Source organism: Drosophila ananassae, chromosome XR (genome assembly GCF_017639315.1).
Source record: "Drosophila ananassae strain 14024-0371.13 chromosome XR, ASM1763931v2, whole genome shotgun sequence".
Taxonomy (NCBI): Eukaryota; Metazoa; Arthropoda; class Insecta; order Diptera; family Drosophilidae; genus Drosophila; species Drosophila ananassae.
The window spans coordinates 20,244,696-20,265,682 of NC_057932.1; the positions used below are offsets into that span (position 1 = coordinate 20,244,696).

General features: G+C 45.1%; 7 protein-coding genes and 1 long non-coding RNA gene across 9 annotated transcripts; 3 read left to right on the forward strand and 5 right to left on the reverse strand.

The window, feature by feature from the left end:
* Positions 1–1,868: 1,868 nt before the first annotated feature.
* LOC6498737 (keratin, type I cytoskeletal 9) lies at positions 1,869–2,902 on the reverse strand. The gene is made up of 2 exons (XM_044717565.1): positions 2,777–2,902; positions 1,869–2,633 (listed from the first exon to the last, which is right to left on the reverse strand). The coding sequence occupies exons 1-2, from the start codon at positions 2,780–2,782 to the stop codon at positions 2,067–2,069; spliced, it is 573 nt and encodes a 190-aa protein (XP_044573500.1). The 5' UTR covers positions 2,783–2,902; the 3' UTR covers positions 1,869–2,066.
* Positions 2,903–4,740: 1,838 nt separating this feature from the next.
* Positions 4,741–6,190, reverse strand: LOC6498736. Its single transcript, XM_001967270.4, has one exon. The coding sequence runs from the start codon at positions 6,001–6,003 to the stop codon at positions 4,822–4,824; it is 1,182 nt and encodes a 393-aa protein (XP_001967306.2). The 5' UTR covers positions 6,004–6,190; the 3' UTR covers positions 4,741–4,821.
* Positions 6,191–11,319: 5,129 nt separating this feature from the next.
* LOC26514791 lies at positions 11,320–12,036 on the forward strand. Its single transcript, XM_014903821.3, has one exon. It carries the CDS (start codon positions 11,591–11,593, stop codon positions 11,732–11,734), a length of 144 nt encoding a protein of 47 aa, XP_014759307.1. The 5' UTR covers positions 11,320–11,590; the 3' UTR covers positions 11,735–12,036.
* A 91-nt stretch (positions 12,037–12,127) lies between these two features.
* LOC116655121 lies at positions 12,128–12,700 on the reverse strand. 2 transcript variants are annotated; one of them, XM_032452363.2, is made up of 2 exons: positions 12,577–12,700; positions 12,128–12,513 (listed from the first exon to the last, which is right to left on the reverse strand). In XM_032452363.2, the coding sequence occupies exons 1-2, from the start codon at positions 12,664–12,666 to the stop codon at positions 12,199–12,201; spliced, it is 405 nt and encodes a 134-aa protein (XP_032308254.1). In that variant the 5' UTR covers positions 12,667–12,700; the 3' UTR covers positions 12,128–12,198. The 2 variants fall into 2 exon arrangements, with proteins under 2 accessions (XP_032308254.1, XP_032308253.1); XM_032452362.2 differs by having other exon boundaries at positions 12,128–12,525; positions 12,577–12,677.
* Positions 12,701–12,730: 30 nt separating this feature from the next.
* Positions 12,731–13,350, forward strand: LOC6498812 (protein Diedel). The gene has a single exon (XM_001967271.3). The coding sequence runs from the start codon at positions 12,875–12,877 to the stop codon at positions 13,202–13,204; it is 330 nt and encodes a 109-aa protein (XP_001967307.1). The 5' UTR covers positions 12,731–12,874; the 3' UTR covers positions 13,205–13,350.
* A 147-nt stretch (positions 13,351–13,497) lies between these two features.
* LOC6498813 (fibrinogen-binding protein) lies at positions 13,498–14,208 on the forward strand. The gene is made up of 2 exons (XM_001967272.4): positions 13,498–13,645; positions 13,736–14,208. The coding sequence occupies exons 1-2, from the start codon at positions 13,640–13,642 to the stop codon at positions 14,141–14,143; spliced, it is 414 nt and encodes a 137-aa protein (XP_001967308.1). The 5' UTR covers positions 13,498–13,639; the 3' UTR covers positions 14,144–14,208.
* A 602-nt stretch (positions 14,209–14,810) lies between these two features.
* LOC123257685 (clumping factor B-like) lies at positions 14,811–15,380 on the reverse strand. Its single transcript, XM_044717510.1, has one exon. It carries the CDS (start codon positions 15,378–15,380, stop codon positions 14,811–14,813), a length of 570 nt encoding a protein of 189 aa, XP_044573445.1.
* Positions 15,381–15,778: 398 nt separating this feature from the next.
* LOC123257694 lies at positions 15,779–19,048 on the reverse strand. Its single transcript, XR_006507806.1, has 3 exons — positions 16,892–19,048; positions 16,556–16,792; positions 15,779–16,424 (listed from the first exon to the last, which is right to left on the reverse strand). It is a non-coding gene; the product is annotated as an uncharacterized LOC123257694 (long non-coding RNA).
* Between the last annotated feature and the right edge of the window lie 1,939 nt (positions 19,049–20,987).

Consider the following 20,987-nt stretch of genomic DNA (forward strand, 5'->3'; position numbering starts at 1 on the left):
TCAAATCGGCGCAAAAATCGCCAAAAATAATAAACAAAGTAGCAGCCTGCAGCGTGCTCCAATAAACTGGTAGCAGCTCCCGGCCAGTCGGAGTTAGAGGTGGAAAGTGTCTCGGGAGAAGTGATTTATTTCAGATTTTAATAAACAAAGTGCCTAAAAAAATAAAAAAATAATAAAGACAGAAGACAGATTCGCCTATTTCTCCATTTTCCAAGGGATACTAATAATTTTTCCATCACTGGGACTCGATTTGGATCTTGATTGATCGGCTCGGGCGAGCCAGCACTGGGCCATTAACTTTTGGCCCGCAGTGTCGGGTCAGACCGAATGCTGTTATTAATTGTCGGCTATATGGTGGCAGCCCGATTCACCTTCGCTCTCCGATAGATCTGATAGATGGGCCATACACTTCCTCGGAGCTCGGAGCTCGGAGCTGAGCTGATTACGAAATCTACTGTAATCACTTTCAATTAAAACAGAAATAAAGCGTCAGGGACCTGAGAATTATCGCTGAAGAGTGGGTTTTGCAGGGATCTGCAACCTTAGAGCTTATTTCCTCTCATAATTAACAGATTGTGGCATCAAGCGTAGAAATAAACAACTTTAATTGTACAATCCCCCCTGAGATGGGTCGAAAAACGCACTTTAACATCTCTGCCGGCACTGAATAAATTAATGTAACCTTTCGGTTAATCATTAGGCTGTCAGCTTAAAAACATATACACGCTCTGGGAGGAAAAACACCAGTCTTAATTAGTCAAACTATCAGTCCAAGTATCCATAAATTAAGCCACAAAATATATATTCATGCTACCTGAATATGCTGAATAAAAATAAACACCAAGACAGTCTCTGTTGTTTGGCCGCCAAACTGGTTTCTGGTTTCTGGCGTCCGAGACATCATCAAATAATTGTGGAAATTATTTCCAACAAACAATTATATCGACTGGCTGCTCGGGGGAACTACTAACATACTACTTGACTCACAGCCCCCACAGCGGGCCCAGAATGTGAGCACAGTTTGCCAGCCGATTGCCAGACGGTAATGGTTTCCGACCACGGTTCGACCTTGGCTCTTAACCCGTTCTGGCCCAGCTGCCTTAATGGGTTAAGTTTGGTTTTCAGTCAAAAGTAATTGTTTCTTGAAAGACTAAAAGGTGGATAGGAGTGTTGAGAATCATGTATTGATCTTCAAATGAAACCAAACTCTTTCAGTTTATTGGGTTTCAGTTCATTTTCCCATTACTAAATAGGGACTATTTGAGATAAAAATTGAACTATTTTTTATAGTCATAACAGATAAAACAACTTACCAACTGTATATATTCCTAGGAATTCCAATTCTCTCAAAATACTCTTTATTTTCAAAACTATTCCATCAATAACTCATCTTCCACTCGACCTATTTGTCTAATACCTCTTTAGAAGTGTTTTTTTGTGGAAGATCTAGGAGTATGCATTTAAAATCATTTCATTTCAGTTTCTGCATTTTTTAAAAAACACCCAAAATGTCTGACATAAGAGTTTCTGAACAATCCTCTGCAGAAATCATTACTTTCAACTAAAATAATCAAAACAAGTCTTAATGTTTCTGGTTAAAAGATCAATGCACTCTTTTGCCACTTAAAAAACTCCCCCCTTGCTTCGTAACTAATTTTTATTTTCATTTTAAACTTACTCCTAAATAATTGCCCAATTGCGACAAATATTCAATTGTGGAAACACGAATTGCATCTCAACATAAAAGGGTTAACTGGAAAGCTCCGAAACATCATCAGCTCCGAAAAATCCCCCTCAGTGATGAGTTATCATTTCTTGGATCTCCCCAATTAATAAAAATCCAAAAAAAAGGCAGACAAAGACTTGTGTTTATGGTTTTCGATATTGTTTTTGTATTTTTGTTAAACTATTAACGAGAAAAAAATGTTCACACACTGAAAACGTGAGCTAGTCTTAAAAATAGTGGAAGGGGCCAATGCCAATGCCAAAGTGGCTGAAACTCCAACAACAGAAACAAGGGAGTCGATGCCCGACTGGCTGATGGCACGGCAGGGAAGGGAAGGTCCTTACCAGGAGGACCAGCCGCCACCGGAGCCGCCAGAGGCCCAACCGCCGGCTGGCGCCCATCCTCCGGACGAGTGTCCGCCACTGGCCACTCCCGAGCTGATCAGCTTGACGATCTTGATCTCCTCCTGGCCGCCGTGTCCTCCGCTGGAGTAGTCGTATCCGTGGCCGTGGCTGTGGTCCTCCTCCTGGATGACCTTGACAACCTTCACCTCGCCCCCGTGCCCGTGTCCGTGGCCGTGATCGTGACCTCCGTGACTGTGTCCATGGCCGCCGGATTCGCTGATCACCTTGATGATTTTCAGCTCCTCGGCTCCGCCATGTCCGCCGGAATAGCCGCCGGAGTAGCCGCCTCCTGCCCAGCCACCATGTCCGTGGCCGGCCTCCTCGCTGATGACCTTGATGATGGTGGGGGCACTGCCACCTCCGCCGCCGGAGGACCAACCAGATCCTCCTCCAGAGGACCAGCCACCTCCACCGCCACCGCCGGAGGACCAGCCACTGCTGCCGCCGCCTCCGATGAAGCCGGACTGGGCCAAGCTGAAACAGGCAATCAGGCACACGAAAACCTGCAAGAAAGGGGGATTAGCCTTCCAGGTCGTCTCTCCAACTTTTTCACAAAAAATCACATTAAAAAAAACCAAAAAAATATACTCGATTTAGGACACTTTTTTCAAATCACTTTTAGAATCCTTCTTGGAGAGTCCTTTACCTTCATGTTGTTGTCGGTCTTGCTTGGGTTTGGAACTGCCGCTTGACAATGGAGGTGGAAGTGGGTTTGTGGAGCTGAGCTCGGAAACTGATGATCCAACTATGCCCCGGGGCCACTATTTATATATCCCGAATGTGGGTCATCGCACCAATCTCCACGAGAAATGCTAAAATCTGAGAAATGCTCGCCCCCGCCTTCCCTTCCATCTTCCATCTGCCATCTCCCATCCGGAGGTCATTCCGAAAGAAGAGTGACATTCGCCAGAGACTTTGGGCGCTGAGGCACGATAATGAGGCGATGCATATGTATTTTTCCCTACGACTTTTCCAAGACAGTCTTAATCATCGGGGGCTATTAATCATAGTAGTCTATACTGGTGACCCTAAAGGGTTAAGTGATGGTTGAGAAATCAATAGTATTTATTAGAGAGTAATGGTAATAGAGCTACCTTTCCCCTAGACCCTTGTTTACCTTTCAAGACAAAGCCAGAGCTGGTCGGAAAACACAGGTGAGGAAGCCCAACAGGTGTCCCACCAGCCGAGCAACCGGTTTCTGCACCCGCCGTTCGCTATTTTATTTGCCATTTTTTTCGCACTACCGCGAATATCACTTTCGTGCACCAAATTGGCAAGACACTTTAGATGGGCTTAATTATGCAAATGGCCCGTGTCGCTCCCGGGTCAGAGTGAAAGAGCTCCACTCCACTCCACTCCACTCTATTGCGTATGCACATCTGCTTAATTAGGGCCGTAAAATGCACAAATCTTGTTTCTTTCTCCCCCACTCGGTCTCTCGGACTGGAACGGCTGATAAATAATTCCCATATTTTAAAGACTCGCAGCCATAAACTTTCTCTCTCTCCCGCGCAAAGTGTGATAATGTTTTGTCCAGATCGGGGGATTACTTGGCCTTGCTTACATCAGATATGTACATACATATATGTCTGTATAGTGCCGGAGTACTTCATCAGTGGGCAAATATCGATGGGGTGACCAGCAGGTTTGTGAAACAGCACTTGAACCGACCACTGTCTACTGATTTCAGCAAAGGTGCGAAAAGAAAACCAATCCCCAATCCCCAATCCCCCAGAGCCCTGTTTGTGTTTCTTTAATGACAGGCCATGGAGACAAACTGAATGCAGCAATAAATTACTGTTTGTAATGGTAATTTTTAATAAATTATGTAATCATTTTTTTTTTTTAAAAAAAACACAAAAACTAAGGGGCATCTCGGCAGCAGTTCCTATGTTTGTCAGAATAGCCTGGTCTGGGCCTGCCCTGGGCCCGCCCTGGGCCCTGCTGTCTGCCATTAGGTTCGATTTATCATCGTTATCCTTGTGTTCAGGACAACAATATGCAAATCGGGCTCACGCATGAACGCCCAAACATATGCAACAAGACACGAAGGCAGCCAAATGCGATAAATATGTTGATGCGGTCGTGTTTTTTTTTTCTTTCCAAATCGTTTCCCTCGATTCCCTCCCTCAACCGAAGCCCTTTTCCGCTCCTCCCACTCGCCACTCGCAATTCTTCATTAAAAATAATGAAAATTGAATTTAATTCGCTTGTCAGGCCTAATTATAATTATGTTAATGGCACATGTTATTATTTATTTATATTTTTTTCGCCGCCGTGTTCCTTTTGTTTGTATTTATTCGTGTTATTGCCCGGCCTGGGCAGAGCTTTGGGGGGAATCGTCAATGAATATTATGGCAGCCTGGCACACAAATTGTGTTTGCGGTTGAAGGCAAATGCCATGGCCTTAAAGTTTCGCCAGCAATTCAAATTGAAAGCCATTTTTTAAAAGAAAATTAAGAAACTAAAGCCTAAAATTATGCAGCAAAGAGTGGAGGAGTGAGAAATAGCGAGTAGCGAGAAGGAAAAGCTAAAAAACTAAGTGCGAGTGGCAATCAGCGAGTAACGAGTGCTCTTCAGACTGTCTATGATATTTCAAAACTAAAAATATGTAATTTTTCCCCTTTATTTTATGCCAAAATTGGCTAAAAAGGATCACCTTGTTTCCTGTCCAGTGCTCTCCACCATGGACTACCATTGGTGAAAGTCATCAGGACTCAAATTTCCAAACCAAAACCTCGAGGGACTCTTGAAATCAAAGTCCTTGTCGCTCTGCTCCGAAGAAGGTCCCACAATCCGCACCTGCTTTCCTTCATACTTTTTGTCGTCGGGATCGACGATTACGTTCTTCCGGATGAGCATCTGCTGCCGGGCGTACATCTCCTCCTTTCGCTGGTCCTCGAAGGTGGACGAGTCTGAGGGCAGCCAGCGGTCCTGGGAGAATATCTCCAGGACGTCCTGTGGCGGCGAGATTCGGTCATCGCACGTCTCCTTCGAGGGCTGCTTGCTCGAGAACTTCACGCCCATCTTGTTCTTCTTCTGTTTGTGGTTTAGGACGTGTCGGAGCCGTCGCTTGTTCCACCTCCTGTACTTGGCCTGCGGGTCGTTCTGGTGCACCGGAATGCGCAGCGCTATATGGTAGCCGGAATCGGTCTCGAAGATATCCGACAGCTCGTACATTTCCAGCCGGGCCACCGCTACCTCGAAGTCCAAGAGGGTCTCGCCCAGCCTAATGGAGCCCATGTCCCCGCCCTTCCGGGCGGTGCAGCAGTCGGACACGACCGACGCCGCTAGGGCGAACTTCATCTTGCCGGTTCGAATCATCTCCCGGACACGGGTTATCCTCTCGAAGGCCTCCGCCTTGGTGCGCAGCACTCTCTTCTGCCAGAAGGAGATCCGGGTCTCCGACTCCTCGTGCTTGATCAGAATGTGCCGGCATCGCATCCTGAAGTTGAAGGCCCCCTTCGGGTTCCTGCACTTCAGGGGGTCATTGCGGGGCAGGGTGTAGTGGACCTTCCCGGTCTTGGTGTCGTAGAAGTAGGTCTCCTTGGTGTGCGGCATCACCCGCTCCTCCCAGCCGTAGGGCAGTTGGGGATGGGTTTTCCAGTTTACGATCTGCTTGCTTGCCCTGGAGAAGTCCCTATCGAATCCGCGATCAGGCTGCTCCTCGAGCAGCTCATTCGAGTCGTCGGAGTCGTCGGAATCACTGCCGTACAGGTCGCAGCAGCTGGCGGAGATGCTGAATACGCTGTCCTCATGGGGGATATCGCTGTCCTCGTAGCTCTCCAATGTCTTCTCCGAAATGGTGTCCGACGTGCTGGTTTCCTCTGAGAGGGTGCTCTCGGAGCTCTTTGGTTTCATTTTTCTCATCATTTGTACAAAATTAATATAAGAATTTATTAAAAAAAACGGTTAAAAGGGAGAAATTTTAAAGATTTTGAATAAATATTTGATTTAAAATTAAATTTTTACAAGCGAAATGAGATGCGTATTCGTATAGTATTTAGTGGAGAATGAGCAGAGCAGAAATTCAAGTTTGAAACGAAAAATATAGAAGTGATTGAAGCAGAAAAGCATACTACTTTGTATGGAAATAATATATACAGAGAAAGGAAGTAGCTAGTAGCGAGTAGCAAGCAGCGATTAGCGAGTAGCGATTAATGTTCAGTATCATTTTATTCAAAATATATTAAATTTTAACAGAAAAGATTGAAGCCCAGAACTTCAAGCCTATTTAATTATAGAGCAATTTCCAGCAAAATAAAACATTTTCTTTTATAATTATGGGAAGGGAAATAGAACAGGAAGTTGCTAGTGACGAGTAGCGAGTGGCAAGCAGCGATTACTTTTGAAAATCACTCGCTTGTTGCTAATTTTTGCACTTTAGTTTATCCAACGATACGGAAACAATCGGTTGAGCTTTAACCAAAAATCTGAAAACAGAGAGACGAGCATGGGCAGGGGAGGCTGCATGGGAGCTGTTCATAAAGAGGGGGCTGGCTGGGTGGCATGGGGTGGCATGGGGTGGCATTTTGGTTTTTGGCCAACTTGGTTACAGCGATTGAATTTAATTAGCTTATCATGAAAGCGTATTCCACATAAATTTATCAAAATTGCTTTACACACAGAGGCTGGCTGGCAGGCTGGCTGGCTGCTGGCGGATGGGAACTGGGGGTTGGGCCAAAAAAGGGGGTACAAATTGCATTACGACCCGCCCATTAAACTGATAAAAACGAGAACCGAGAGTGGTGCGCCCCGGTGGGGTGGTGGTGGTGGTGGAGGTGGTGGTGCGACTTTCAGATGAGCGACACTTTAAAGTTGATGGTTCGAGAGAATCTAAAATCAAATTTATTAACGCACATTACAACGCGCACACTTCATAGCACACACAGAGGGATGGGGGAATGAGTGGGTGGCAGTAGGGTGTAGGCTGTAGGGTATAGAGTGTAGAGTGTAGGGTATAGGGTGTGGGGTGTGACTTTGAAATAATACAAAAGACTCGTTGCCCTTTTGTTTTTCCGGGAAACGCGTGCGGAAATGTATTTATTTTCCAGCACAGCAAAGACTATTTAAATTTTCAATTGCTTTTGAGGGAAAAGCGAGAGAGAGAGTTCTATAGAGTCTATATATATATATCTTCTATAATCTATAATCATTATGATGTCATTATCTTATCTCCCACCTCTGTATCTGTATCTTGAGCCGCCTCTGATCCGGAAATCGATCGCCGTATCAGCGGGCCAGTTCTGCGATAGGCGAGTGGGAAAGTGTGCTAATTGATAAGCGACTTGCACTAATCGCCAATAAATAAGTGTGGCAAAGAGGGGGGCAGCCCTGGGGGGGTTAGTTGATGTCCTTTATCCCCTCCCTCCACACACACACTAGCACACCCTCTCTGGCACACTTGTTGTGTCAACCCGATTATGATGATTATGTTCATGGGTTTATGGGTTTTTGGCCAAAACCATAGAAGTAGGCCGGATTTGCATCCGGAGTGTGATGCACACTCCCACCCACACTCATAGAACATATATATGTGTGTGTGTGTGTATAGTATATAGTATAGCAGGGATATGGCCGGGAATGGCAATTCGAGGCATTCGGGCGTAAAATTACATTGCAAATTTAATTGTGCAGGTCGCAGTGCATTAGACACGCAGCATTTGTTCAAAAATTAAAATGCAATATTGCCCCTCTTATCACTGCCCCTGCACCCTCCCTCCCTGCCCCTCTTGTTGGCCGATAAGGGGGGGCTCTTATCAGGAAAGTGCGGGCTCAATAGCCACACTCCATGCCGTTGAAGTTACGAAAGCGAGGCGTCTCTGGATTTGTTCAGAGACTTGGAAGCAGTACTCCCTTAAAGAGTCCAGTTTTCGGATAAAGGATTCAAGCTAAAACGGATTAATAGAAAGGATAATCGCCCCCCTCCCCCTCCGCCGATTAGATAAAGTTTATCGCCTGAATTTATAAACATCGAGTGGAAAAGTATTATCATCTGTAACCGGCACGGAGCTCGATAAAACTTTCAGCACGCAATCATTAGTTGATTGTCTATCGATCTGGAGGATTTCCGCACTATATCCTTGCCTCCTCGCCCCAGTCCAGGACACGCCCACCTGCCACACGTGGAAAGTTGTCTGGCACTTCTCCTGTTGCGGTTTTGAGGAAAAAAGGGTTAGGAGGCTTGAGGCTTAGAGGTTGAAGCTTGCAGCTCCGAGGGGGGGTTGATGCAATTTTCCTGCGAAAATTAACAAACAAATACACTCAAACACACACACACACACATATACACACTCACACACATGGCAAATGAAAATGCGCGCGCGAGAATTCAATTTGCGGAAAAGAAAATGGTGTGTTTGGTCGAAAAGGGCTGGGGGATCTGGCGTGTTGTTGGGCTTAGGCTATGGTTTAGCCGGCTGCCTGTTTACTTGAGGTTTTTTCCACCCACCAAGCCACTTCCTCCAGCTCCTGCTCCTGCTCCTGCTCGAGCTCCTCTGGTAGCCGCCAATTTTCCAGAGCCGGAAGGAAGTGCAAGCGAACAAACGAAGCTCACCAGGCAAATACTCCACTGGAGGGCACTTTAACAAAAAAAAAAAGACGAGAACCAGCCCTCAACTACCCAAGAGGACGAAGGAAATGTAATAATTTCCATTTAAAATTAAGAAATAACAAGAAAAATGGCTGAGAAACGGCCTATAGAGCGTTGAGATGTGTCAGGACTATTGGAGATTATCTCAAATGCCTGCTAGGCCTTGAAGTATTTCTCCGAGTGCACTGCCACAGAGTGCCTGGCAGGGATGTGCGGCTAGGCTGTGTGGCAAGCAGCCCAGACCGAAAATTGGCACAACCGGAAGTCGATTGAGCGGCTCCTGCCAGCGCCGACTTGTCGCCAATCATTCGATGGGGTCTTCTGGCTGAGTTTCCTAATAGTGTTCAGAAAGTTGAGAAAAGTTCGCCCCGAATACCCCTCCAAGTGCAGACAACCTTGAGCCGAATAATGCCTGCAATCTAATCGAGTTTCTGTCCCATAATTGCATACGTTCGAGTGATAAAGTATAGAGCCGGGAAGGCTCAGGCCATAATCAGCGTGTTTGATTCGCATTATTGATTGGCAAACAGTGGCATGAATGGTACCGAGGCGCACCTTGACACATTCCACCTTCTGGCTTTCGCGTTCGACAAACTAATGATTTTGGCTTCCAAACTCCGCCATGAATCGCGAAATCCCACCCTGAATCGGACTGGGTAGGTGTTGTCCGGGACAACCGTGGAACATATTCAACAGACTGCTCTGTGCCACACCGCATGATGCAGCGCCACTAAAACCAAAAGAATGGAGCTCGAATTCAATATTTACACTGGAGGAAGTTTAGAGAGAGATTGTAGCAGAGAGGGTCCATGAGAATTGAGGAGGAGGATGGTCTGGAAGCTCAAATAGACAGAAGTCTAGTGGTAGTGGTAGTCTCTAACCTTAACCCGAAACTGGTACCATAATAGCCATGGGTCCAGGCATCTCTTATTATCCTCTAGACTAACTATACTTCTATGGTTTCTAAGCTCAAACAGCCATAAGTATCTGGTATCATATAGTCCAGGCTCTGGAAGCTCAATAAACCATAAGTACCGGGTATCATACTGTGAAGTAGTCGAGAAGGACGGTCTAGAAGCTCCAACTCACTTACGGCAGAGTACCTGCTATCCTATAGTCTAGATTTTGGAAGGTATCTGGTAACTAGTACCTGGTATCACATAGTAAAGTAGTCTGACAAGGTAGTCTAGAAACTAAAAACAGCCATAAGTGTGGAGTGTTATGGAGCCAAGCCCCAAAAAGGAACTAGAAGTTATTGAAACCCATTTATATCTCCCAGTGTAGCCCCCTTCTATAGGTAGTTGGCACTGCTAGCTGGCGGAATACAAATGACGGCAATCTGTTTGTCGTGGGCGGTTCGAATGGCTTGGGTGGTTGGATGGTTGGCTGGCTGGGTGTGTGGGTGTCTGGGTGCCTGGGTGCTTGTATGGCCAAATATTTCTATTATTAATGTCTGTTTATCTGCATACGACGATGTCGCTGTCGCTGTTGCTGTTGCTGTTGCTGTTGCTGTCTCTGTACCCCCACCACCAACCTCTATATATGTATGTATATATGGTATATCCCGGTCCGATCTGGCGGGGTGTCTTTGTTTATGCTGCTTTATGAGCTTCGATTAATTTTGCGCGCAAATAGCGGACGGGAAGTGAAGAGTTTCCCCTGGCAATTTGTTGTTGTTATCTGGCCGGCTATATTTAAACATAGTTTATTAGTTTTTGTAGTTGCTGTTGGAGCTGTTGGAGCAATTAGCCCCAAAAGCCAGCCAGCCAGCCAGCCAGCCAGCCAGCCAGTTAAAGCCATTTGTTGAAATATTTAATATTTTGGCATGATCTCACCAAATGCCAGGAAATATTGAGGAAAGTCTAAGTACTCACAGCACACATTGTAAATCAAAAGTAATCTCCATTTGGGAAAAAACTGGTTTCTCACTTTTCTACAATACAATAATACAATACTACAAGAGTAACAAAATCATCTCTCAGCAAATCAGCAAACATGAAAGGGAAATTAAATGTTTGCCCACAAGTACTGAAATATTTGTGCAAAAAGTGTTTAGATAGTGACGCACCCGGCACCCGGCACCCGGCTCCCAGATTAGGCGTTCCTGATAAACATGGCTAATAAACAGAGAGCCCGGTACCGGCTGGTAAACAAACGGAAACATTGCAAAAATATATAAATATCAGATTTGCGCAGAAATGTGTTTATAACATGCACTTGGAGAAATTCTTTGTGGCTAGTGGTTTAAGATGACAAGAGTAGTATTTTCTTAGTCCTAATGGCATGTTTAAAGTGTCAATTGATAGCTTTTGGGATATAATATACTATTATTCATAATTTTAGTTGAAAAACAATGGAAACTTGCCACTTTAGTTGTCAAAACTAAGCCAATTATAGCTTCTCTTGTAAGATTTTCTCGCTGTGTAGTACATATGTTAGAGCTTTTCGCCACCAAAGTGCGAAATGGCGCTTATCTAATGAGTCGATAATGAGGCGGCGGAGTGACGGCGGAGGAAGTGCATCAGAAATTTCTGGGGAGCTTTCTGGGGAGCGCCTGCCGGCCGCTCTGCCCTGGAATGTAGAACCTAGAACCTGGAGCCTAAAGGCGGTTGGACGACGTGACCGCCGGCACATCGGACCGCCGGAAAGCTTCCCGGGGTTTCCGAACAGCTCTGACTAGGGTACTGACTACCAGTAGTACTCGGGCCAGTCCCCTTTCTATATAAAGCCAGAGGCTTCTCCGGCGTCCCGCGCACTTTGCAAGCAATACTTTCTGTGTTCGGTTCGGCTTCCGAGTTCTTTATTTTCTGAATTATTTCTTGTTGGCATTTCCGCTCCGGAAAAGTAAAAAGAAAAAAACCAGCCAGCATGTGGTCGAAAGTGGCTATCGGTGGTGCTTTGGCTCTGATGGGCGGAGTTCTCTTCTCCAGCGTGGTGGACAACTTCGCCTACGTGGACCGATCCCTGGAAACGGCGATGCCCCGCTCGAAGCGTCATGTGGCGAAGGAATGAGCTCTCCAGGATGCCCCCGGGCTGATTGCTGCAGCTGATTGACTGGCTAGTTCCTGGCTCCTGGAACTGCAGCCCTGTTGTGCTCAGCGGATATTTATTGGCCAAATAGCGGAGCAGCTACTCCGGCTTAAGCGTCAACAGACCGAGGAAGCCGGACATAGTGCTCCTTGGCCGCCAAAGTACTCAGCCCCCGACACCCTGTCCACAAGAACAAGCCCTAATTTATAACTCCCTGTTTTTTTTTGTCTATTCCGATAAGTCCTTAATTATGTAAGAAATAAAATATAACTCGAGTATCTCAACTCCGATGGGCTTCCGATTAAAACAATGCGATAAGGAGCTAAATATAAGCCGATAAGGGTCCAGCCAGTGGTCATTAAGCACAAAGAACTCTCTGGGTTGCATGTTTGTATATATTATATTATATATATTATGTATTGAAAGTACAAGTACGCCCGTTGTTCTCAGTCTGATTGCTCGGAGGAAAAAAACCCGGAGTCGGTCTCTGAATCATAATAAAAATCCGACTCGGTGTCTAGCTCAGAGTCATCGTCGACATCGTCATCGGAGCTGGTGTCGTTCTGTCTATTCTGTATATTCTGCAGCTGTAGCACCCGGGCTTGATTCCGATCGACTTCCATCCTTAGGTTCTTCTGCTCATCGGCCGCTGGATCCTCAAATATAATCTTCTTCTGACCATAGACGATCAGGCACTCTTCCGGGGGACTCTGTGGGGGCTCCTTCAGTACTTCTTGGTCTTCCTCGTTGTCCTCCCTTTTCTGTGGCGAATTCTGAAAGGTACTCCAAAATTTTGTTGTATTCTCAATTCCTCAGTTTCTTACCGGGTTCATCTCACAATGTAGGTCGTTTGAATGAAAAATCTGTAATTGTGTCTCCACTGACGTTTCAAGTCCTTGCTTCCCTTTCCCCATGGCCTACTCTGGGCTTCTAAATTATTCCGAAAGCCCCTCTTGAACAGACTTTCTCGACTATACGATACCCGGTACTTTCCACGTCTTGCCCTTAAACAAAATTAAGTTTAGAAGTTACTTTGGAAGAGTGCCCCACAAGTACCAGACACACCAGACTCTTATAAAAGGTGGGGTTCTCCACGAGGGGATTAGTTCTTTGCCAGCCAGCATGCGCTTAAGATCGGTACTGGGAGTGCCGTGCGCCGTCCTGGTGATCGGGGTCCTCGCCCAGGACTCTGCCGCCGCGTGCTGCAAGGCGCAGTTCATCCGGTTCAAGACGAACGGGTTCTGTGAGACGGTCGACGCCATCAAGCACGAGTACTATGCCTACTGCGAGACCACCATTTGCGCCGATGGCAAGAGGATCGGGAAAGGGCGCTACTGCGCCCAAGGCAGATGCAACGTCTTTGGCTGCAACTGCGATGGTGGCTGCCGCCAGGGGGATTGGGAGCGCTCCTTCCGCAACAGATATCCAAAAAAGCAAATCTGGTTCATATAGTCTTGTACACTCGTCCCTGCCTCAAGGGAGAGTGGGGCAAGTCCTTCAAGGACAGGCACGGAGGCAGAAGCTCTACTAGTCTAAAGGCCCGCTTAATGTCCATTTCAGTAACTTGTAGTGGAGAATAAATAACCTTATAGACTAGATAGATTTGTTTTCCTTGCGTAACTTTTTCGAACCCCATCATGGTATAAGGACTTGTGTGGAGAGTCCTCTGGTATCCTCCGCCATTCAAAGGCCTCAAGAGGCAGGCCCTGACTCTGCCGATGAGCTGGAAATGTAAAATCGAAGCAGCAAGCAGGCCGTGGCATAAAAGTCGAGCCCAAGTAGGCCCTAGACCCCTACCTGGAAACACACGCTCCCCACAATCCCCATTCAGTCTACAAGCGTTCTAGTAGCAATACAATAAAATAAGTGAAAGAAAAACGTTGCAAAATGTCTGTAAGTATACAAGTTACAAAGTGAAAAATTAGAAAGAAAAACTACAGAAAATGAATAATAATTTTATGAAAAATGAAACAATTTGAATAGTCAGCTCGTGGGGAGGAATTCTTGACGCTGCAGCGTCTCTACCAGTGGATTCGTCTGCCATTTTTCTACAAGGAGCGCCACGCCGTGGAGGCTCTTCCGACGGTGCCTGTGAAGAGGCGGGCTCCACTGCGCGACCACAAGATGAAGCTCAACATCGCCGATCGCTACCGCGACGAGGACAACGACGACGACTCCAGCGGCGACTCGGAGGAGGACGACATTTTCGTCTACAAGGACATCATGAGCGACTCCAGTGGCGATGAGGATTCTGCTTTCAATACTGACATAGAGTCGGATAGCGAGGCCGACTGGGACACCGACTCGGACTATTATTTCGGATATATTGACTCGGATTACTCGGATATGTCCACAGATTCGGACACAGATTCCGGATTCAGCTCGGACTGAGAAATATCCACTCCGAGGATTAGAGAAATAAATGTAATTGCCCATCGAGGCGGCCCCATTGATAATTTAAATAGTTTCACTGGCGAGGCTGCCAGTTTTTAGTGGGTTTTTTCTTACTTGCAATGTTTTCTTTACAAGTTTACCATTCGATGGTTCTATTTTGACAGCAAACTCATGGCAGACTTCCTGGAGCGATCTATTTTGTTTCTTCCACGGCTTGTAACTATCTTGTACTCTTCGCTTCTCACAACGCCCACTTAGCAAAGCTGTTAATGTAATAATATATTTTTAAATATTCCATCTTAGCTGGCACCCAGAGAGCTAACCAACTAACCTAATCCAAAGACCTTAGTCCTAACTGGCAACAGTCCTAATAATAAGTAATACTTTATTTATATTTCTGATTGCGTTTATTACCAGCTGTGTTTCTGGCCAGCTTGTGTCTTTGGGATCGAAAGAGCAGCACTGTTGGGATTAGCATTGTGGTCTTCTGTAATTGGAGCACCCATAGAAGCTAATGGGTGTCTGATTCAGTGAAGTCTTCTTCTGTTTGTGGGAAGTGTCTGGTGTCTGGTTTGGCAGAGTCTTCATAGTTGGAGCAAATGCGTGTCTGGTACAGTCTTCTCTTGTTGGCAAGGGCAGAGTCTGCTTGCCAGGTTGTCTTCTCTCAATCGGAGAATTCGGTGGAACTAATGCCAGAGTCGGTTTCGGTCTCGCTATAATCCTCCGACTCAGATTCGAAGAAAAACTCCGAATCGGTGTCAAAATCAGAGTCGCTGCCATTGTTGCGATCCGATTCGTCATCGGAATAGTCCATCTGGAGATAGGCATTGTCGATGTAGTTTTGAACCTTCTCCTCAGGCTCCACAATGAATCCCTTGTAATACTCGTCATCAAAGTCTTCATCAAAGTCGTCATCAAAGTCACCGTCATAATCGTCGCCGTAATCGTCCTCGTCCTCAGTATAGTAATGATGAAGGTCCTTCTCATTCTCATCGTCCGTGTCGTCGAATTCGAAGTCGTCGTTTTCATAGTTGTCCATATCGTCGTCCATGTCCGCGTCCATTTCCCCATCTACCGAGACATCTTTGTAGCCATCTTCGTTGATATTCTCGCTGTCATTGACCTCCATTGCATCGCTGCCTTCTTCGATAACTTCTAGTGGCTTGTTATCCTCCTCGTTCTCGATTTTAGAGATTTTATTCCCAATAGTCGAGTTTCGGTTTTCGTCCTCCATGATTGAGTTCTCAGTCTCGTTGTTCGGGCTCTCGTTGATTGAGTTCTCGTTGATGGAGATTTTGTTGACTGAGTTCTCGTTGCTGGAGTTCTCGATGTGGAATGGACGATCCTCGTTTGAAGTGTTTTAGTCACAAACGCAGAGGTTGCTCTCTTTTCAGATATTTTCATTCTCATTCTCCACATCCCCTACAACTAAGGATGTCCTGAGTCTCCCCAGTGTCTTGGTTATATAGGATGTATATCCTTCTTATCCCCATATATCCCCAATATCCTCCTCAATACCATCATTGTCAGCCCTAGCTTCCTTGCCAGATGGCCCTTTGGATCCTGTGACCCACGCCACCCTTGAGCTCTACCACAAAACAAAGAGTATAGCTATCTTTTTTAGATCTTTATTTCATCTTGGTTGCAAATTGGACTGGCTGGAGTGTCGAAAAGGTGATGTGATGCTCCACAGTCTGACTCCGCCAAGGAGCCTAATCATCTGCTGACTCGTTTAGTTCCGGGCATTATCGCCCTGTCCTCCAGATTGTGGCCATTATTCTGGACATCCTCCGTCCAACCACGACATAAAATACGGCGGCCGGGCGGGCTTTGAGCTTTCAAAAGTTGGCTTAATGCCGGGGGCATAATCAAGGATCAGCCAGGAGGACAGCCAGCTGGGCCCTGGGCCCTGGGCCCTGGAAAGTGGAGCTGAAGGCCCGGCTACGTGTCCACAAAGTGCCGGAGCGGGAAGAGATGGTGGCGGAAAAGAAATGATAATAATGCCGGGGTCAAAACAATATAAATGCAAATGCAACTCAATGCTTTTTATGCTCCTGCAACGCATTTTAATCAGCCGCACTGCTCCCTTTTCAGTCCCTTTCGCTCTGTGGCCGGCCCTTAGGTCCTTAGTCCTTGGTCCTTAGGTCCTTCCTCGAATCTCCTTGATGGTCGACAGTGTCCCTTCTGCATGCCAAGTCTGACGTCACGGAGGACAGTTTTTCGAGAAGGCGCGAAAAGTTACCTCCTCCTCCGCCACAAAAAAATTCTCATCCCTCTACTGGAAGAAAGGATATTTATTATTTTTTTAATATTAGTTTAAGAAAACTTCTGGAAATGCTTGAAAAAGGAGTTGCCTTTTGAGGAAATTCGCCACATAATCCTTCGTCCTTTCGCCACGTCCTCTCTCACCTGTTGCCTTTCCATAAATCATAGCATAGTCCTTTTTGCCACTGCGCTTTCCCCAGGATATTTTCCAGGGGGGGCGGGGGCGCCAGTAAATCAATCGGTCCGGCCAGGATAATTCCCTTTGATGCGATTTGCCATCGAATCGAGAAGTTAATCGTTTCACTCGATGAAACCACTCGATGAATTCAAAATTCACATTTTGCACTCCCAGGACGCAGGCTGCAGGATGCACAGGATGCTCTGCCGCAAAAATCGATCATGAAAATAGAAATAAAGTGTGGAATCTTATTAGTTAATTAAGGCAACTGCCAAGCCAGATGTCTCAACAGTTCCACCTACCTTCTGGCACTCCTTCCGGGCCACATTGTGTTGCCAATTGGGCGCTGCTTTGTGTCTTTGCTTCTATTTCGCTTTTTTCCCCAAAAAGCTTTTCCGAATTTGCTCCGAAAATTTGCATTTTGTGGAGCAGCAAGTGCAACAGCAACTGGGTTGTGGGGGGTGGGGTACAGGAGATTTTAATGAATTGCCGAAAATCGCACAAAATGCAAAACGAAAATTCAATTTGCAGATACAACAACAGGCAGAGTCAAGAAGGCTTGCAAGGAGTTGGAGAAGAATTCCAGATACCCTAGGAGAGGCAGGGGGTTCTATACAATACTATTCATGGAATAAGATATAGGACATCGCTCCACAAAGTCCGAGAGATTCAAGAAATATCTATCTTCAAGGTCTTGAAGTCTTTTCCATCAAACAGATTGCCATTATAGTCCTTTCCTTCAAAAACTTCTCTAAATAATAATAAGAAATTAGGCAACTATATTTTAAAACTAAAAACAACAGCATCTACTGGGTGTCCTGTGTGGCAACAATAAATAAATTGCACATATTTGCGGATGGCGACGCCTTTGCAGCAACTCTGCCAGCAAATTGCCGTTGATTGAATTTATGTGGGTGTGTGTAAGTGTGCCACGCCCCCTCTGACACACACACACACACACAAAAGATACACAAAAGACTCTTACATGCTTCATTATTTCTGTGGCTAAATTAAAGGATAATAGATTTATATGCTTGCCTGGGCCTGAGCCTGGGCCTGAGCCTGGTCCTGGTCCTGGGCCCGGGACCGAGAGTCTAGAGCTGAAGAAATCCGTAAGATACACACACCCAACTGCCTGGGTATCTTGTAGATGCAGATGCAGATGCAGACGTGCACATGCAGATACCGGATACTCCCTCGAGAGCATCTCAAGAACAATAACAACACACTCACTCGTTCTAAGAACAAGGCCAAGAAGTCAGCAAAATATACAAACATAGCAACAGCTTTTCTCTAAAGTCTCCTCCAGATTGAAATAAATCATTTAAGGGCAACTTTGTTTCCATTTTTGTTTTATGAAATGTAATACTATTGTGTAAATACCAGCACCCTTCTCCGCGCTTCTCACAAGGTTTACCTCCGAGATGGAAGCAAAATTAAGAAACAGATTTAAATAATATATTCCCAAATATACTACCTATTAGAGGTTTATTCCTACAACTACTAGAGCTCTACTTAGTTCCTACTTAGCATTCATAATACCAAAATAATACTACTCTTTATAATATATTCTTGTACTAAAATAATACTAAAAGCTAGAATTACTTCTAATACCAAATTCCAACAGTATTAATTCCAAATCACAGAGCTCTTCTACTCGCTTCTCAAGGGGTGTACTTAGGCAACTTTACAAATAATTAAAATAGTAATTGCATTCAAAATCGATGCTTAATAATTATAATTTTTTAAAATGGATTGTTCTTCATGAAAACCCATAATTTAAATGCAAAAACTAGCTAGGCTGGCTTTCTAGTTTTCCCAAGTAACTTTACAACTTTAAAATGAATTAGAAAAGAAAGAAACCACAAAACTCTTGAAATAATGTCTTAGATTTAAAGGAAAATAATCCAAGATACTTCTGCCTAGATGTTTTCTTACAAAGATGTTTGGAAAATTAAAAAATAGAAACCACAGAACGTGCCACTGCACCACATTCACCGCAATGTCTCCTTTTTTTTGTACTTTTCGGGGGTGGTTGGGGGATGAACTGGAGCCAGGACATGACGAAGTCCTGGCCTGTCCCATTCCGTATCCTCAATTTATTTTAACTCACTTACTCACTTAATTTTTGCTAATTTCTGGTGTTGTTGCTGCTTTGCCTGCCTTTCGGTCGTTAGGCAAATGATTAAGTAATTGCCTCTTGCCCCTGAAAGCGAGGGGGACAGCGGACAGTGGACAGTGGACAGGGTCAGGTCATGACCATCAGTGGCTCATTAGTAGGGCCAGGAGCAGAAGCAGCAGCAGCAGCAGGAGCAGGAGTTGGAAAAAAAGGCCGCCTGCTCCAAATGAGCAAAGGAATTACGCGGAATGAAGGGCGGCTAGTCGAGTTGAGGAGACTGGAAGAAGCGGCGGGAACTTTAAACCAAAAGTGGGTGAAGTGGCAAGTGGCGAGTGGCGAGTGGCAAGCGGTGAGTGGCAAGCGGTGAGTGGCGGTTTCATTGCATAAATTAACTTGGCCCAACACAATTTTGCAATTATTCTGCAATTAATAATTTATGTGGCCGCTGTCCGAGAACCGCACACTGGAAACGATGGAGGGCAGTTGTGGCTCCGTTGTGGCTTCGAAAAGGCAAAATTGCACGCCGAGAAAGTCTAATCATTTACTGATTGAAGAAACCAAATAAAATATAAATATTCAAGAAGGATAATCCGCAAATCTTAAACCTCCTAAGAACTGTCTGTTTATAAAAAACACAAGTTCTGTTGCCACCTCTGCCCTCCTAATTGTGGCATTTGTATTTATTTTTCTAAATACCTAAATATGTTTCCATAAACGCCTTTTGGCCCCCCGAATTCCATTTGCACTTGAAGTTTTGCGGTCGAGTTGTCATCGTGGTCCTTCGTGGATGTCTGTCACTTCATTACTGTCACATGATAACTGGAAATTGTTGAGCCCTGCCCTTGGCTTTAAGTGGCTTTCACCTTGACGTCCGTTTGCCGACTGCCCACTGCCACGTCCCCAGCAGCCCAAGTCCGGGGGGAGTGGAAACTACATAAAAAGGCGATACGGCTGGCCACAAGGGAACTCATTATGGCAAAGTCCGGCTAACAAGTCACATTTCACGTGTGGTGTGTGTGGTGTGTGTGTGTGTGTAGATGGAGGTGTGGGTGGTGTGGGGGTGTGAGTGTGTGGGCATAAGTGTCCATTTGGAGTACGTTTTATGAGTGACACTCGCACGCCCTGTCTGTGTGTGAAGAGGTCCTTGAATATGTTTCGACTGCAAAGATATCCATTTGAGTTTTAAAAATAAAACAAATAAGGAATTAGGAAAGTAAACTAGAAAGTGATACTAAAGAATGTTAAATATGTTTCATGAAAATGGTTAGAAATAGTTTTTAGGAGAAGGATCTATCTAATAGATATGGCTTATAGCAGATATAGCAGGACAGATATAGTATAATAAAAATATTAGAGGTAGATAGTGCTTATATAGTATCTACAAGACATTAGAGATAGAATAGATACAATAGTTACTTCGGAGAAGCTGCTACAGATACTACAGAAACTATAGATACTAAGAGTTACTTAAGATACTAAAGGTTCTACGGATATTATAACAGATAAAATAGTAAACTAGTGCCAATAGATACTATGGACATTAGGGAAAGATAGATAGTTACTACGGAGATGCTGCTACAGACTATAGATACTATGAGTTACTATGTAGTATCTAACAGAGACTAAAGGTTCTACGGATATTATAGATACAAGATCGTATATATTTAAACAGATATATATCTACAAGGAACTAGACTAAATACTATTACTATTTCTATTACTATAAAACAAGAGCAAAAGCCAAAATAACATCTTCTCTACGTTGCATCTTAATAAGTAACTATTAAGTTAGTTATTTTTTTAACTAATTAACAAATCTGTAATTGGGAAGTGACAAATCGCACTTTAAGAACCTGCTAATTGTGAGAGGAACTGCCGACAAGATGCTAAAATGAAAAGCAAACACAGTCTGCTGATAGTTTTTGCTCCAAGAGCTTGGACTTCAAGAGAGCCCAAGCCACCCTCCGCCCTAATCTTACAGGGTGCGGGGAGAATCGCATCCGCATCTCGCAGACACATTCTGCACATTATTGGAAATCGTGCGCTTCGTTAGCGGCAAATCTGTTGCAAAGTAGCCCCAGACAAGGAGTCCAGTTCCTGCTACTGCTCCTGCTACTGCTCCTGAAAAGCCTATTTTCCCGCCAACCACCCACTCCTCGTGGGATGGCCTTCGCTTTTCGGGGTGACAGTCCAAGGCATTGTATCCTGTATTTCCTTGTCCCTTGGCCTTGTGTCCTTTTTTTGTATTTTTGGTGGCTTTGTTGCCTCGAAGCTTATCA